General features: G+C 42.4%; 2 protein-coding genes across 3 annotated transcripts; one reads left to right on the top strand and one right to left on the bottom strand.

Annotated features, from left to right (window-relative positions):
* Positions 1-152: 152 nt before the first annotated feature.
* pcbd1 (pterin-4 alpha-carbinolamine dehydratase/dimerization cofactor of hepatocyte nuclear factor 1 alpha) lies at positions 153-3,343 on the top strand. 2 transcript variants are annotated; one of them, XM_084949394.1, is made up of 5 exons: positions 153-293; positions 991-1,122; positions 1,220-1,300; positions 2,110-2,198; positions 2,372-3,343. In XM_084949394.1, exons 1-5 carry the CDS (start codon positions 291-293, stop codon positions 2,433-2,435), a joined length of 369 nt encoding a protein of 122 aa, XP_084805520.1. In that variant the 5' UTR covers positions 153-290; the 3' UTR covers positions 2,436-3,343. The 2 variants fall into 2 exon arrangements, with proteins under 2 accessions (XP_084805520.1, XP_084805521.1); XM_084949395.1 differs by having other exon boundaries at positions 156-293; positions 2,110-2,237.
* Positions 3,344-7,493: 4,150 nt separating this feature from the next.
* sgpl1 (sphingosine-1-phosphate lyase 1) lies at positions 7,494-16,901 on the bottom strand. Its single transcript, XM_084948988.1, has 14 exons — positions 16,710-16,901; positions 14,039-14,204; positions 13,548-13,615; positions 13,101-13,248; positions 12,862-12,941; positions 12,509-12,637; positions 12,057-12,145; positions 11,850-11,958; positions 11,667-11,765; positions 11,437-11,583; positions 11,038-11,276; positions 10,794-10,940; positions 10,591-10,711; positions 7,494-9,730 (listed from the first exon to the last, which is right to left on the bottom strand). Exons 1-14 carry the CDS (start codon positions 16,719-16,721, stop codon positions 9,587-9,589), a joined length of 1,698 nt encoding a protein of 565 aa, XP_084805114.1. The 5' UTR covers positions 16,722-16,901; the 3' UTR covers positions 7,494-9,586.
* Between the last annotated feature and the right edge of the window lie 16 nt (positions 16,902-16,917).

Raw genomic sequence — 16,917 nt, 5'->3', positions numbered from 1 at the left:
CACACAGCAAACACTGCTGCACTGGCCTTTGTGCTGAATCGTGCTACAATAGCTGGCCTAATGCATGCCTTGTGCAACAGATGATAGTTTATGATTAAACCCATGCTGATAGGTGGTTGAATAGCTTAGCAGCAGTGAGGATTTTTGCTCAGGCTCCTGCAAGGGCAGCTAGGCGGGGACCATGAATGGATTTATTCCAGTTGCTCTCACTGGCTCCCACAGCAGATTTGCATCTGTGCAACAGGCTGTTGGAGCTGAACCTCCCCTGTGCATGAAAAGCCTCTGCAGACATGGTGAGTACACAACCTTTCTACACTGTCTGCCACATGGAGCTGTTGACATTTCCTCGCTGTCACGGGTAGCACTCTGCTCTACATTATAATATTTCATTGCAGACTGACATTTCAGGTTTTCAAGCTAGATAAATACAATAAAGTGTCATGCATGCTAACATGAGTTTGGAGGAGGAGAGATGTTCACAGCAAGCCACGGTGAGGTTTGTTTGAAGTTTGAGGTTTTAACCAGCGGTAATCGTTTCTGTAGTGCCCATTCATGCCACAGATCGAGCAGATTAGACCGTTGCTATGATACCTGTTGATGTCACTGCTCGGTCTGAGGCTCTGGTCCTGACATCTGTCTGCTCTGCTGGTACATAATTGTGACTGCTCAGCTAGGGACAGAGCATTCATATGTAGATTGTGCAATAAAATGCTATCTATTTGGACGATGTTATGCAATGTTGACTCTGCAGGGCTGAATGACATAAATTTCACTTTGAACCTGTGTTGTGACCCTGCATCATGTGTTAGAGGAAAAGACCAACCACCCCCTCTCCACCACCACATACCTTTGAACCAGCTAGATTTTTAAACTAGGAATGTGGCCTCTCATTGTTTCCAGATGGGTTCCTCTACAACCAATCAGAGTTTGTGTTTGTGAAACTGCCCCTCTCAAATCTGCTGCACTGTTCCCTCTGCTCTGTCCTCACAGGCTGGTAAGGTCCAAGCTCTGACTGAAGAGGAGAGGGCCCACATACTCCCCCTGCTACGCAACGCTCAGTGGGTGGAGGTCGTTGGACGAGATGCTATTTACAAAGAGTTTATTTTCAAAGACTTCAATCAGGTTCTTGCATCATTGTCAAATATCACTTTTAAACTTAAATGACCCATATAACCGCTCTACCTTTTTATTTTAATTTTTTTTATTTCCCCCCCTCCAGGCTTTTGGCTTCATGTCCAGAGTGGCTTTACATGCAGAGAAGTTGAACCATCATCCTGAGTGGTTCAATGTCTATAATAAGGTACGCAAGCCTAATAATAAATGATAATGAAAATAAGATTACAGCCTATGGGGTGGGGGTTGTTTTCCTGGCACCGTGGACAGCTGGCTTTTGTTACTATAGAAAAGCCCAACATTGGGATCATGAATTAGCTTCAAAATGACCTCTCTTAAATGTCATTTTTGCCTTAAAACAATAAAGAACATATGTGTTTTTTGTTTTTGAATTTAAAAAGTATTATTTATTTTTTTTTTTAACCCAGGGTTAGGGGAAGATGGGATAAGTAATTTTCACCCAAAGCTCTAAGACTCCAGATACCTAAGTCGACACCAAATGTCAGGTAAACGACTAGCTAGCTGTGAACCGTTTAAAGATGGCAGCTGCAGGTCTCTTCGTCGGGAATTTAACCCATGACTGTGTCTCAAAATTGTGCTAACAGACTTTTCTCAGCGTCAAATGTGTAACTGGTTAACTACATCCATGTTACATGGCAGCCAATTTAGCATGAAATTGTAATTGAACACAGGTGTTACTAAACGCGTCTTGTGTAGGCACGAGCCCTAATTAATGTGATTAATACCAGGTGAGTTTCTCATTTCCAAGTCAAAATGGCTTTTGCTAAACTTGCAGTGCTTCCTGTTGGACACTCAGGGTGTCGTCTGGTTTTGTCAAAACCTTAAAGGACACTTTCCCAGGGTCTTACCTTGTGCTGATGCTTCACCTATGACTCCATAACAAATAGCGGCAAAGCTCTTTGTCGAGTGGTATTTTGAAGCAAACGCATTCAAATTTGCATTGATTCACAACTTTGTGCATTCTCCTTAACGCAGGTCCAGATAACTCTCAGCACGCATGACTGTGGAGGGCTGTCCCAACGTGACATCTCTTTGGCCACCTTGATTGACCAGGCATCTCTAATGTGAGCAGAATGTCACCGGTCAAGGCAGAGAAAACTAAAGTGCTCCTCACATGGGTTTTTTTTTTTTTTTTTTTTTTTTTTTTTTTTTTTTTTTAAAAGGGGGGTGGTAATTATTAGCTTAAGGAAATGGTATAAATTCCAATGGCACATTCATCTTTCTGTCCCAACTATAGGCCCATTCCTGCCAGAGCGCAACGGAGCGATGCTCCGCCAAGTTCTCAACAAGCGAAGAAATAAAATACTGTAATTGAACTAATCTGGCTTAAATTTAAACGTCAATAAAGAATATCTAATGATCCAATAAACCAAACTGTATGGTCAAAGCTGTAAAACTGATATTTGCAGCTTATTGCGTATCTGTTTGGAGTTCCCAGTCAAACTTTTTTGGGGGCCAGCATCGTATTTAAATAAATCATACATACACGATTTACTAAGTGTGTATGTGTATACAATTAACTTCAAACTGTGCTGAAATTAATACCGGAAACACGTCTGACAGTAATTGTGTTACATTTGTTTTGCTCCAAATTACGAGGGTGCTAAAGCTTTGGCTGTCACACAACCATAAGGATGGTTAATACAGGTAGCAAGTTCATTTCTTGACAGTGATCTGATGGGTTTGCGATGTTTCAGGGTGTTGGTCAGGTTTCCAATCAGACTGGTCCATCATCACATGACGTGCAGAGAGGAAAACGGTAATGTGCGCATGCAGCACAGTAACTTCATTAACTGGGTGTATGGTCAGGTCCTGACCGTAAATGAGTTTGTGTTCGTCTACACCGTATTGTACCGCAGTCAAGTGAGCCCTCACATACGAAGTCACAGTCAAGATAGCCGCACCTAAAATGTTGTTGCACTATTCTTACGCATATTACGGTACGGGTGCCGAATGGCTTAGAAACGCGAGTTTTCTATATACTGGCATTTCACGATTTTACTGCTCAATCCACTTCGACTTTTGAAATATTAGCAGTTGACATATAACAAATTACTTTATGATTCTCACACTGCACATTGAAAATTTAAAAAAAAAGTTATATATTCTGTAAGAGTTGATAATATATACAAAGCATTGTCTTCTCACTATACTGTACATTTCTGTTCACATGACCTTATGCCCAACTAAATAAAATTGCTGTACTGTATTTTTGATATTGTGGGGGTTTTTGTTACAAGAAAATTGTTTGAGGTGACGCTAATATTTCACTGGATTCTTCCTCTGAGTTACCTCCACTCTTCCTACTCCGCCTCACACACACAGCCCAAAGAACTGTACAGTTTCAGAGAAATTACAGTACTGTACTTTGAATATTCTCGTCTTTCAGCTGATATTACATGGAAACTGTAAGAGGTGACGCTAATATTTCAATGGATTCTTACTCTGGGTTACCTCCACTCTTCCCACTCCGACTCACAGCCCAATTAACTGTATGGTTTCAGAGAAAATTAACTCTACCCAATTTACATATTCGCAACTTTCAGCTGATATTACAAGGAAACTGTAAGAGGTGATGCCAATATTTCACTGGATTCCTACTCTGGATCACCCTCACCCTTCCTCTTCCAGCTTACAGCCCACTGAACTGCCCACAGAAAATTCTACATAGAGAGATAGACAGATACTGTATTTATCCTGCCACATAATGAAGAGTTATTGTACACTTTTACAGAGAGAACAATAGGAATGATTTCCTGAAGTGGCTGAAAGTTTGAATCAGTTAGAGGGAGGAGCCGTGCTTCTTTACAAGGGTGGAATGGAGCAGGTGTGATGGGTTGTCCATAATTTTAGTGACCTCTGACCCTTGCTGACTCAAACTCCAAATTCTCACCATTGCTGCTTCTAACCTTGCAGAATAATTTGTTCTTCCATTTGGCATCTCTGGCAAGAGATGCCAAGATTTCATTCACTTTATCAGTTGAAATTACAAGTTACAGCGCGCTGGGCCTCAAATCAAATCACGTCCGTCAGCAGTTTGAATATTGTGAAAAAAGAATAGCATATATGTACATTATGGAGTGCACAGTGTTGAAGTTCCGGTAGGTGAGAGCGAGGCGTCTATGAAGTGTCACTGTTCAGCAGTCTGATGGCCTGATGGAAGAAGCTGTCCTTTAGTCTGCTGGTTCGGGACCGGATACTGCAGTACCTCCTGCCTGACCGAAGTAGTTTGAACAGTTTGTGACTGGGGTGACAGGAGTCTTTGATTGATCCTCCCTGCTTTCCTCTGACAACGCTTTTTGTACAGTCGTGGCCAAAAGTTTTGAGAATGACACAAATATTAGTTTTCACAAAGTTTGCTGCTAAACTGCTTTTAGATCTTTGTCTCAGTCATTTCTGTGATGTACTGAAATATAATTACAAGCACTTCATACGTTTCAAAGGCTTTTATCAAGTTCAAAGTTTATTCGCCACATGCAGTGGCAGGTTGCCCTGCAGTGGAATGAACCCTGTCATGTATCGACAATTACATGACATTTATGCAAAGAGTCAGTATTTGCAGTGTTGGCCCTTCTTTTTCAGGACCTCTGCAATTCGACTGGGCATGCTCTCAATCAACTTCTGGGCCAAATCCTGACTGATAGCAACCCATTCTGCCATAATCACTTCTTGGAGTTTGTCAGAATTAGTGGGTTTTTGTTTGTTCACCCGCCTCTTGAACAAGTTCTCAATGGGATTAAGATCTGGGGAGTTTCCAGGCCATGGACCCAAAATTTCAACGTTTTGTTCCCCGAGCCACTAAGTTATCACTTTTGCCTTATGGCACGGTGCTCCATTGTGCTGGAAAATGGATTGTTCTTCACCAAACTGTTGTTGGATTGTTGGAAGAAGTTGCTGTTGGAGGGTGTTTTGGTACAATTCTTTATTCATGGCTGTGTTTTTGGGCAAAATTGTGAGTGAGCCCACTACCTTGGATGAGAAGCAACCCCACACATGAAAGGTCTCAGGATGCTGTTGGCATGACACAGGACTGATGGTAGCGCTCACCTTTTCTTCTCCGGACAAGCCTTTTTTCAGATGCCCCAAACAATCGGAAAGAGGCTTCATTGGAGAATATGACTTTGCCCCAGTCCTCAGCAGTCCATTCACCGTACTTTCTACAGAAGATCAATCTGTCCCTGATGTTTGTTTTGGAGAGAAGTGGCTTCTTTGCTGCCCTTCTTGACACCAGGCCATCTTCCAACAGTCTTCGCCTCACTGTGCATGCAGATGCGCTCACACCTGCCTGCTGCCATTCCTGAGCAAGCTCTTCACTGGTGGCACTCTGATCCTGCAGCTGAATCCTCTTTAGGAGACGATCCTGGTGCTTGCTGGACTTTCTTGGATGCCCTGATGCCTTCTTAACAAGAATTGAACCTCTTTCCTTGAAGTTCTTGATGATCCTTTAAATTTTTGATTTAGGTGCAATATTAGTAGCCACAATATCCTTGCCTGTAAAGCCATTTTTATGCAACGCAATGATGGCTGCATGCGTTTCTTTGCAGGTCACCATGGTTAACAATGAAAGAAAAATGATTTCAAGCATCACCCTCCTTTTAGCATGTCAGGTCTGCCATTCTAACCCAATCAGCCTGACATAATGATCTCCAGCCTTGTGCTCGTCAACATTCTCACCTGAGTTAACAAGACGATTGCTGAAATGATCTCAGCAGGTCCTTTGATGACAGCAATGGAATGCAGTGGAAAGGTTTTTTGGGGATTAAGTTAATTTTCATGGCAAAGAAGGACTATGCAATTCATCTGATCACTCTTCATAACATCCTGGAGTGTATGCAAATTGCTATTATACAAACTTAAGCAGCAACTTTTCCAATTTCCAATATTTATGTAATTCTCAAAACTTTTGGCCACGACTGTAGATGTCCTGGAGGGAGGGAAGCTCACCTCCAATTATCCTTTCAGCACACTGCACAACTCTCCGGTGCTGTACCACGTGGTGATGCATTCAGTGAGGGTGCTCTCAATGGCACAGCAGTAGAAGGTCCCGAGAATGCGGGGGCTCATGCCGAATCCCTTCAGTCTCCCGAGAAAGAAGAAGTGCTGCTGCGCCTTCTTCACTGTTTTGTTTTTGTTTACTGACCATGTAAGATCCTCCGCCAGATGTACACCTAGGAAACGGAAGCTGCTCATTCTCTCCACAGCAGCACCGTTGACGGTGATGGGGGTATGTGCTTCTCTACACATCTGGAAGTCTACTATCTAGCACACCTGGATGTGAACCAGCGGCCTGCTTCACAAAAAGGATCCCCCTCTTAGCAGCCAAAACAGTTTTATACCACAACAAAAACAAGTATTAGTATGACTATCTTCTTCTGGATAGTGACGCGGTGGTCCTGCCATTTCCCCCTGTGGATCTTCTCCTCCACTCCGTCCACGTCTCAGCTCGTCTGCATCTGCTACTTTCCTGGAAAAAAGAAAGAAAAACACCTCCCTAGCAAAACCTGGATTATTAATATTATCTAGCAATTCTTAGCCTGTTATTTTGTACCTATAATGAACAAAAATATAAACGCAACACTTTTGTTTTTGCTCCCATTTTTCATGAGCTGAACTCAAAGACCTGAAACAATTTTTACACACACAAAGGAGCCATTACTATCAAATATTGTTCACAAATCTGTTTAAATCTGTGTTAGTGAGCACTTCTCCTTTGCCGAGATTATCCATCCCTGCCCACAGGTGTGGCATGTCAGGGTGCTGATTAGACAGCATGAATATTGCACAGGTTTCCCTTAGACCACCCACAATAAAAGGCCAATGTCGGAACTAGGTTGACGACCAGGCCGCACAATCTTCATATCTGGGCCTCATCTAGTGTCCAGAAATCCAGCTGGTACTCACACATCTCAGGTTTTTACAGCGAAGCAGCCCTTCTCTGGAGGAAACGCACCACCTGCCTCTCTTGAACAGCTGTCTCAACAAGATCACACACCTCCCATCAGTTTTAACCGGTTACAAATTCACTTATTCTGCAAGGAAATAAGCGAGGAACAGAGAGAGCAGGAACCTAAGTTGAAACTGTGCACAGACGACTTTAAGATTTGTACATAAAGGCAGTCTAACATTTGATCGCGTGATCAGTGACAAATGAATAAGTATGTAAACTGCCACTATGTTTACATGCTCCGCTTAACGTGGAAATGCGCGTGGTCGGTGCGCTCTGGTAGTTCATCACATAGCACCACACCTCTGGTCCCAACATGTGTGTTGTGTACTAAGCGTTTTTCAACTTTGTCATTAAAATGATTTTCCCCCCGTCACACTGTTTCCTGTTGTAACTTAAAAAGACGACTAAGAAATGATTTGAATCCATTTTATTGAAAACATCACTGTAGAGCCATCTGCCACAGTCAGCTAAGCCCAATCCCCGTTGTTGGAAAGACTGCAATGTCAGCACGAGGTCAAACACATCATTGCTACATAATGTCACTGCCAGTGAAGATTTACTGTGCAGACCTTCAGAGAATCTGTTACAGGGTTATCTGTGCCAGCTACTGCCTAAAACAACTTACGCAGAGTTCTTGAACATTCAATCATCAGTTTGTAGTATTTCTTCAATGCAATAGGATTAGTCCTTTTTAATTTTTTGTATCAGCATGGCTTGCCGCACCTTATTACTGACAACAGTATTTCAGGATGAAAGCATGGACACACGATGGTATGAACTTTAACTGTTAGCTGGATTGTTTAATCAGTCTTTAAACCAGGCACTGGCTACAAGATGGGAAATTCTTGCACGTGTGAGACTAATTACATTCATGCCAAATTTCTTCAAAAAGCTCCCAGTAAATAAAAACAGTTGAAACACAAACACTGACAAAAAGAGTCAAATGAAGCAAAAAGGAGCGGTCACACAAATGCTTAAAATTTACTAATCAAGGCTGATAAGTTGTCATTCACTACAATGTTTCTGCTAAACATGTAGAGCATTCCCATTTGTTACACTTCATCAAGGAGAAGTTACATATTGCACAAACATGGAACTAAATTCAAGGAATTTTCAGCAATGTTAGATGAAAGCTTGTGAGAAACAGAGAGCAAGGTCCTTTTGGTGTTACAGTATGCATTGTTAAGTTATCAATCTGTGAGTAACATATCCTGCTGAGTAGATATTTACTAGAATACATCATGTCCACAGTCAGTCAGGGCAAACAGCTGATTTCTCCCAAATTTAAAGAATCTCCATCTGTGGATCGGTCACAGCGGAGATGTTCCCTTTCAGTGTATTTACGAACACTTTAGCGCAGTCTGTCAAATGCCCCAAATGCTGTAACGCTTTTGTTATGTGAGAAATGGAAAACTGACGCCCAGTTTGAATGGGTTTCACTGGATGAAATAATGACGTTTGCATTTAGTGGAAACTGAGGTAGATTGAATTAGGACACAAATTATTACAACGAGGTGACACACAGGTGACTTTGCAGAATACAATTGAATAGAATAATTGAGTTTCTGCTACTTGATTATCCAAGTAACTGATAAGTAGCTGGGGAGCTTTGGATATCACTAGCCTCTTTCAAAATATTAATGCCCCTGTTCTCTCTTATTAAAATTAAGAGTTTTAGTGGATATTAATAACATTAAAAACTCCCATTCCCACCGTCTATAATACCAACCACAGGAGATGAACCGCAAATGAAGGTAAATGAGTGCTAACAAAACAAGGACATACATGTTCAGGTTTGCAGATAAATTCTGGTTTCAAGTGATGTACATATTAACCTGATATGTAGTTTTTAGGGCATTGCAATGCTTTTACATTAAACCGCCCTTTTGATGATAATACACAGGCATGTACAGCCAGTTCAGAGCAGTGCATCTGTTTATAAGCTACAGGCAGCGCAGCGATTCTAGCACATTTTGAGCTTTCGAGTGGTTTGTTTTTGCAAAGTCGTCGTGGACAGTGAAGTGAAGCGGTGACGGCATTGAAATGTTCTGGTATTAAAAAAAACTGAAAGGTTTTACTATGCAATCAGTAGATATCATGACAGACGTGTATTAAATGAAAGCTAAAATTGAAATGAAATGTAAAACAGAAAAAACAAACACATTTCCTCTACATAATTTAAAATCAAATCAGAGGTTAAAACTCGTTTGGACCCAGTCATGTCTTCTCTGTACCATTTAGGCGCAGTGTTACAAGGAATTTCCCTCTAGGCTGATTAGAATGACAATGGCTTGTGCTTCAAAGATTGCTGCAGATGTTTGTTTATGTTTATGTATATATATATATATATATATATATATATATATATATATATATATATATATATATGGTGCAGGTATGCAAGATAAGGCAACCGTTGAACGATTTAAAAATCAGAGCTCTGGGAGGAGGCGAGAGCGTTTCCCTGCATGCAGTGTTGTCGGGCCAGGAGGGACCAATCCCTTTTCAGTGGGCTTTGCCGTTGCCATTCATGTGGCTGATGTTTGACTTGGTCATCTCAGTGCTGTAGAGACAGTCCAAGAAACCTCGGGAGATCTCCGTCACCAGGGATCTATCTGGGATGGCCTGGGCCATGCCGTAGATCGCTCCCTGCAAGAGCAGGAACATAAGTGAGCTTACAAACATCCAGACACATCATCTGTCTCCTAAAACAGGTTTTCTCTTAGCTATATACTTTCAGACGCAGAAGGCAGCTGCATTAATAAAAAATTCGAGTTAAATGGCAGCACAGATGTTACTATTTTTGTTTGTTTTTGTTGCATTTGGATTCATATAACCTCTTGTACCTCTCCAATGTGATGAGTGAACTGACTGAAGAACAAATGAAACTTGAGAAATTGAGAAACTAACCTCTAGTTATATGGAATTCACCTTAATCTGCAGCAAGATCTGTTCTCAGTGTTAACTACGCTGCTGACAAACCTGTCGGGCACAGTGCTGCTTGTCCCACGTGGGTGGAGTTTAAAAGCTGGCACACAAAATAGCTGCTTGTGTCGACTCAAATCGAAGGTTTTATACAGCAACAATGCAAAATGCCACTTCCCTTCCCAAAATACCCACAGAATGTTAAACAGAAAAGAAAGCTAAATACACAGCACTCAGCATGGTTCCTCTCCAGTGGCTACACTAGCAAGCACTACAAAGGTGAAGTCAGCTTGATTTGAATGATAAAGGTATAGTTTGGATCTACAGTAATATGTAATCTCCCTTGGTTTCCTCCTACAGTCCAAAGTCAGGTGAAGTAGCTGAATAAGGTATGAATTTATCTATATGCAGTAGGCTTAGACTGTGACCCTGTCATTACAATAGGATTACAACATCCTGTCATGGATCATCAAAGCAAAACTGTGATGTAATGATAAAGAAAGATTGGTGTCTTTGTGTTATTTAAACTTCTTAAAAAACCCACATGTTAATGATGACTATGTAGATAAGTAAACCAAACTCACCATTCCTGTAGTTTTCTCTTTGGGGTTCTTCATGATGATGGCGACCTGCTCTTTGACATCACGAATAAAGTGATCAGCGACCCCTGGCTGAGTGTGCAAAACTGTGCAGCAAATGTGGATGCTGTGAAAGCAACGATTGTGAGGTGTAAATATTTATCATGCCATCACATTTACTGAGACGTTATCGTTTGTTTTACATCTACCTGGACGGGTACTGCAATGTGTTCAGATTCCAGCCCTTTGACGTCAGTGCGTTAGACAGACGGAAAATATCAAAATCATCCGAGCCGATGGCCACCACCGACACCTCCGGATCCCCAAACACAAACACCCCTTTAACCTTGCGGATTCTGACAAACAGAAAAGAAGACAGAAGAATGTTAAAGAAGATAATAAATTACAGACTCTGTAATTTATTATGTTCGGTGTAACAAGTCTGTGTCTTACTCTGTTTTGATCTTGTGAGCTGTGCTGACGATCTTCTTGGTGGCGTCTACGTAGCCGTTCTCTCCCATATACATCATGGTCGCCCAGCAGGCGGCGATGATTCCTCCTGGCCTGGAGCCCGCTATAGAGGGTGAGGCGTAGATCCCCCCTTGCCAGTCAGCAGCTACAAAGTATTGGTACTGACGGTACTTTTTATCGCTGTAGAGGATCACTGAGGAACCTTTGGGGGCGTAGCCATACTGGAGAGAAACGTAACACATGCACACAAGGTGCAGAATTAAAACAAGCATATCCCTGTACATACCACACATAGATTGTTCTATGTGTGGTATGTATATATGCACACATGTATATTGTTCTAGAAAGATTTGATCTGAAGGCTGTTCAGCCACTCCTTACCTTGTGTGTGTCTGCAGAGATGCTGGTAACACCTTTTACCCTGAAGTCAAATGGGGCGAGTGGGTAACCAGCCTTGGCCATGAACACAATAAGAAAACCACCCAGACAGGCATCCACATGCATCGGGATGTTGTAGCGTACAGCCAGCTGCAACACATCGAGGGAAAGTGTGAGGGATTTGACTTCCCAGTTTTTGTCAAGAGGACATAAAAAAATGGTGCACTTCTAACCTTGGCTACTTCCTCAATGGGATCTATGATTCCATGAGGAAACTGGGGAGCTGAGCAGACAAGCATGGCTGTGTTCTTGCTGATGGCTCTCCTCATGGCCTTGAAAGAGAAAAAACAACACTGGAATAAATAATGCCTGGAAACAGAAGTCAGCACATGCTGTCTACACGTGTTCTCTCTCACCTTCACATCCACTTTCATAGTTTTCTTGTCGAGAGGAATGTGAACCAGCTTCATCCCAAAATAATGTGCCGCTTTGTCAAAAGCTGCGTGGACGCTCACAGGTGCAAGGCTGCGGAAACAAAAGCAGGACACGAAAATGATTTCATGACTTTCTCTGGCAGGAACAAGCCTTGACACGGACCCTGTGTCCTGTAAAGCTCGGCTTACATTTCAGGGTGTTTGACGCCTCGCTCGTATGCGATGTCTCTGTATGCTTTGCAGGCCATCAGTATGCTCTCGGTTCCTCCTGAAGTGACCTGCACAAAGGAGCGGTAAGGATAAGACAAATTCAGTCCACCTTTTCCAAATGTAGGGATAGAGGTTTGTGCATCGGTCTGATAACAGAGTTGCAAAAAAGAAATCTTTGGGATCACCAGAATTTCTGCATTGATCATAAAAGTGGTCAGATATTCAGCAAAGTCTCATTCTAACTTTTCATGACTTTGAGTTACAACACAAACTGCAATTTTATTTCTTTGTATTTCTATTAAGGAGACTAGACTAGAAGTGGGTTTTAATTTGTCCCTCTCTATTATTATTATTGTATAACTGTGACGGAAATCCTGCCGATAAAGAAAATAAATCCTTTTCTTGCAAGTGTCTACTGTATGGTGACTTACTGTGCCACAGGAGTTAGGCCCACCATGGAAGAGTGTGCAAGCCATTCTGACAACCTCTGCTTCCATCTTCCGTACGCCAGGAAAAATGTCTGGGTGGAGTGGATTGCTCCATGCAAAATCCCCATATACCTAAAAATAACCCCAAACAAACAAACAAATGAATGACAAAAGTAGTAAAGTGTTGCATAAACTGCAAACCTCAAACCAGGGTGAAACCAATGTCATCGAAAGGACCGACCAGGAAATGAAATCAAAAAACAACTTTGTTACTGTAAAAACTCCAAAATGTATTCAAGCCCTGGCCATTAATGCTTGGAATGCCAAAATCTGCAAATGTATACAGAGATTCATACCTTCACAAGGAGGTTGGTCAGTGACTCGTCACCCCAGTACACTGCCCCAGAAACCAATCCCTTATCCCACTTCACCTCATCTGCAACAAAAGATTGAGTCTTGAGAAATCACTGGCTTTCTCAAAGATATTATCCTTTTGAAAGATAAGTAGACAAGTTTTCTTATCAGCAATGAAGATTAGAAATACTTGGTGATACTGATAAAGAAGCAGGAATCTCAGGGCTGAATGAGGACTTACTCAGGGTGTCGTACTCCTTGATTTTCTCCATTACTTTGGCCTGAGAGAGACCTTTGGAGGGAAGCTCTGTGGTGTAGCTCATCCCCTCCTTGAGGGTAAATAGACTAGCAGACATGTCATCCAAAGCCTTGTTCAGCTGGCTCTGGATCTGATACAAAGAGAGGACAGAGTTACTTTACAGGCACAAACAGCAGTAGAGTAACGTAACCCATAACCTAAAATGGATATAGGAGAAGTAACGGTATTGCTGACTGAACAGAAGTAACCACATGTTATCACCAGAGCATCATCTTAATTGTGCCAAAGGTCTGTCATTCCCACCCAACCCCCTCCATGACTTTGATATGCAGTCATCCAAGAATGACTCATAATAACCCCAGACACTCGTCAGCACACACCAGAAGGGGGGAAAATAAAAAAGGGAAGAGATTTACCACTGATACTTACTGCCCCGCCAACGAAGGGTATTTTTCTGATGAGTCTAAAGCACTGCTTCTTGATTCGTGATGTCAGACCTATTAACCAGAAAACACAAGGCAGCAGCTGTGGTGAAATGTTAGCATGCATGCATCCACAAATATTAAGCAGCTGACTGTGACCCATAATCACACGTTAAGGGAAGGCGTAGTCACGAGCCCCTTTCACTCTGCTCGCAAACACACTAAAGAGCTAGATTTTTACCAAGAAGCCACACTCTGACCTTTCCCTCTCAGAGAGCTACAGATGGCTGGCTCTGACCTACTCGCTGAGGAATTTAAGCACCGATTCATTGGAAGATCTAGAAAGTCGAGACAAATGATGGCTTTGCTCGGTTGTGCCGCAATTCTAGATAGTATGCACTACATTAGCAGATGGTTAGCTGATTACAAGCGTTATCTCAAGTCTCAAAGACTCTAGCAGGCCTACTTTGGACCCATTCTTATTGTGTGAAAGATTACTTTCTTGCTGGAAGAGGAAGCCTTTGACCCATAGTGCTCCCACTGTGGTGATCACTGTCACTCCGATGATCTGCCATGGCTCCAGATGGGCGCAGCGCGAGTTCACCTGCTGCCGGCCCTCCTCCAAATACAGCAGCACCATCTCCTTATACACCTCCAAGGCACTCTGGACATAGAGACACACAATATGCATTATAAGAGAAGTGCAGAGCAACCATCAGCTTTTCTCTAACAACAATCTGGATTTACAGAAGGCTCAAACTATTCAGTCAACAGCACTCATGTTTCCTGTGATACAGATCTCTTACACGACTATGGTGATATGGGGAAGTTACCACTGAGTGCCATGTATTGAGAAACTTAGTCACTGTTTGACAGCATAATGACTGCTTTCCTGCAAGATGAGGTAACAGTTAAATTTCAGCTCACTTAATCTGAATTTTTTTTTTTTTTAAACAAGACACATGACTTGTGACTGTGCAATAGGAGCAGATGTACAGGCGTCCAGTAAAACACTGCAGGTCAGGCTATAAACCATCAAAGACAGTGACTGACAACACATCCAATTACTTTAAGGGAAAGTAACTAATCTTTCAAGTGCGAGTACTTACTTTTGAAGACATTGCCAGACCTACAGATCCCACCCCCACACACTTTAAACGCACTCGGCACTTTTCCTGACTGTCAGGTGAAGAGACAGCCAGCACTCGGTACACCAGGTGAAAGTGAGAGAACACGTTCAGCGAACTGTAGATCTACAAGCAGACTCCTCCCACTAGTCACATAACACATCCAGCCCGCTAAGGTAATCAGTCAGGATTAGACGAGACGGGAAAGACTGAGCTACAAATTTACGACGAAGTATAATTTACGTCTCTTTCAAAGCACGATCACAGGTGAATACTTTCCTGTCAGTTCAAATGCGTATGTAATGATTTAGCCCGAGGAGATCTAAGTGAGCCTTAATCACAGTGAAATGCCCGTCAATGGGATTGCATAAGCGCAGCAAATTTATCTTTGCATTATCTCCCTCACAAAGTCTTTTTACAACACAACAGCAGGCAGTTTGATCGTGAGGACTTGCCACCTCAGCTGCAATAAGAAAGCTTAAGGTTCAACAGCAGTATCTTAACTAATCACAATCTGTTCTGCCACAGCAAAAATAACACGAGGCGAGTCCTCTTAGTGCGACGGAAAGGCCGTTGACTGTGTGAAAGAACAACCTAAGATGTTGCCCCCCCCCCCCTTAAATCCTAGGTAAAGGGTTGTTAGTGAGCCATGGGAGTCCTACCCCCTGACCAGACAGCAGCTGCCATACCTGCCTGTTTTGGACAGCCTGTTCTCATACAGGTTTAGCAAGATCAGCTGCAAAGAGCTGACTGAAGCAACAGAAAATAAGCAACTAACATATGTTGAATGTGAAGCTTGACTTGAGTCATGACACGCATGTGATTTAGCACACAGCCCACATTTGATTGCTGTCACACATCTGTCAACTAAACAAATAAATAAATACATGAATAAATAAATAAAGATTAGATCACTCCCTTTTTTGACTCTACTTCAGCCTCAGATCCCACACACACAGCTTTCCCTCAGGAAAACTTACACCAGGTTCACACAAAGCCTCTTGTACCAGTTTTGTGCTACTCCTTGTTGAACAGTGGACACCCATTCTTTTGCTCACCCCCACCCTATACAACATTTAACTATTCTTCTAATGAGACCTTTTGTTGTTTCAAATGGGAGGTCATGTTCTCGTGGAAATATACTGGGCGTGAGGTGGTTGCTCCTGGATACATGAAGGAAAAAACAGTCAGCTTGCTAAAACATCACCAAAGCTCAAAGAGAGATGAGGAGATCACTGAGGGGGGAGAATAATTACAGATGTGGTGTGTGGAAATTTTTTTTATTTAAACCTCTACAAAGCCTCCAGACTGCCACAGTATCAAACGATATTTAGGTCAACATCAAAAGTATGTTTTTTGTTTAGTTTTTTTCCCCCCTCGAGATAATTCTTCTCTCTCCTGTGATGACCTGAAGGAGCTCAGAGTGATTTCTGCCCTGACAGCAGATCTGTGTCAGACCAGCTGCCATCTCCTGCCGTGTCTTTTTGTCTGCCTCTGATTACTTCAATTAGAAAGAAAGAAAGAAAGAAAAAAAGCACTGCTTGTACAACCTTAAACAACTCTCCCGTGGGACTACTAAGAGTAGTGCTTTGTTTAAACTTCCTGCAGGTTTATGTTGAACAGGATTTCTACTTTTAGACAGAGGCAGCCACAATAAACAATAGTGAATGAGCCGCAAAACACGCACACAAAGAGGAAGGATCTTATTTTATTAGACTTTAAACCAATAAAAGTGCACCATGAACTGGTAGTTACATCTTGTATACCATCTTTTTTATACCAGGGCCAAAAAGTATCGATGAAGATTAAATGTTTCCTGAAAAACAACCATATGTCTGTAACACGAAGCTCTCATAACAAGAGTGCCTGCCAGTGTTTGTGGACTCGGAGCATCCCTCACAGCAAAACAACTCGGGCCATTAGCTCACTTCAGTACTGATAAACAAGTCTGCTTCTTCGGGCGTCCTGAAGCCGCACTGTCATTGTCCCGTCTGCCACACTGCCTGTAACGTGAGACGGAGAGAAAGTACAGAGACACCTACCCAGTAGTCCATGTTCTCGAGGCAAACTGTCACCGAAAGTTCCCTTTATTTAGCCTGCTTCTCGGGAAAGTCACCTCCAGCAGCCTTTGCTATGAGTCCTCTACTCTCATCTACATGCTACTACCAAACACAGCAGCAAGCTAACCCTGATTGAGGAAGTAACAAATACACTCGCGTATAACTGCACGCGGTCTGCGCATGTGTAGAT

The sequence above is a fragment of the Perissodus microlepis genome, chromosome 13, assembly GCF_051167445.1.
Source record: "Perissodus microlepis isolate ML-2025 ecotype Zambia chromosome 13, ASM5116744v1, whole genome shotgun sequence".
In the NCBI taxonomy this organism is placed as follows: Eukaryota; Metazoa; Chordata; class Actinopteri; order Cichliformes; family Cichlidae; genus Perissodus; species Perissodus microlepis.
This window is presented reverse-complemented; position numbering and strand designations above follow the sequence as displayed.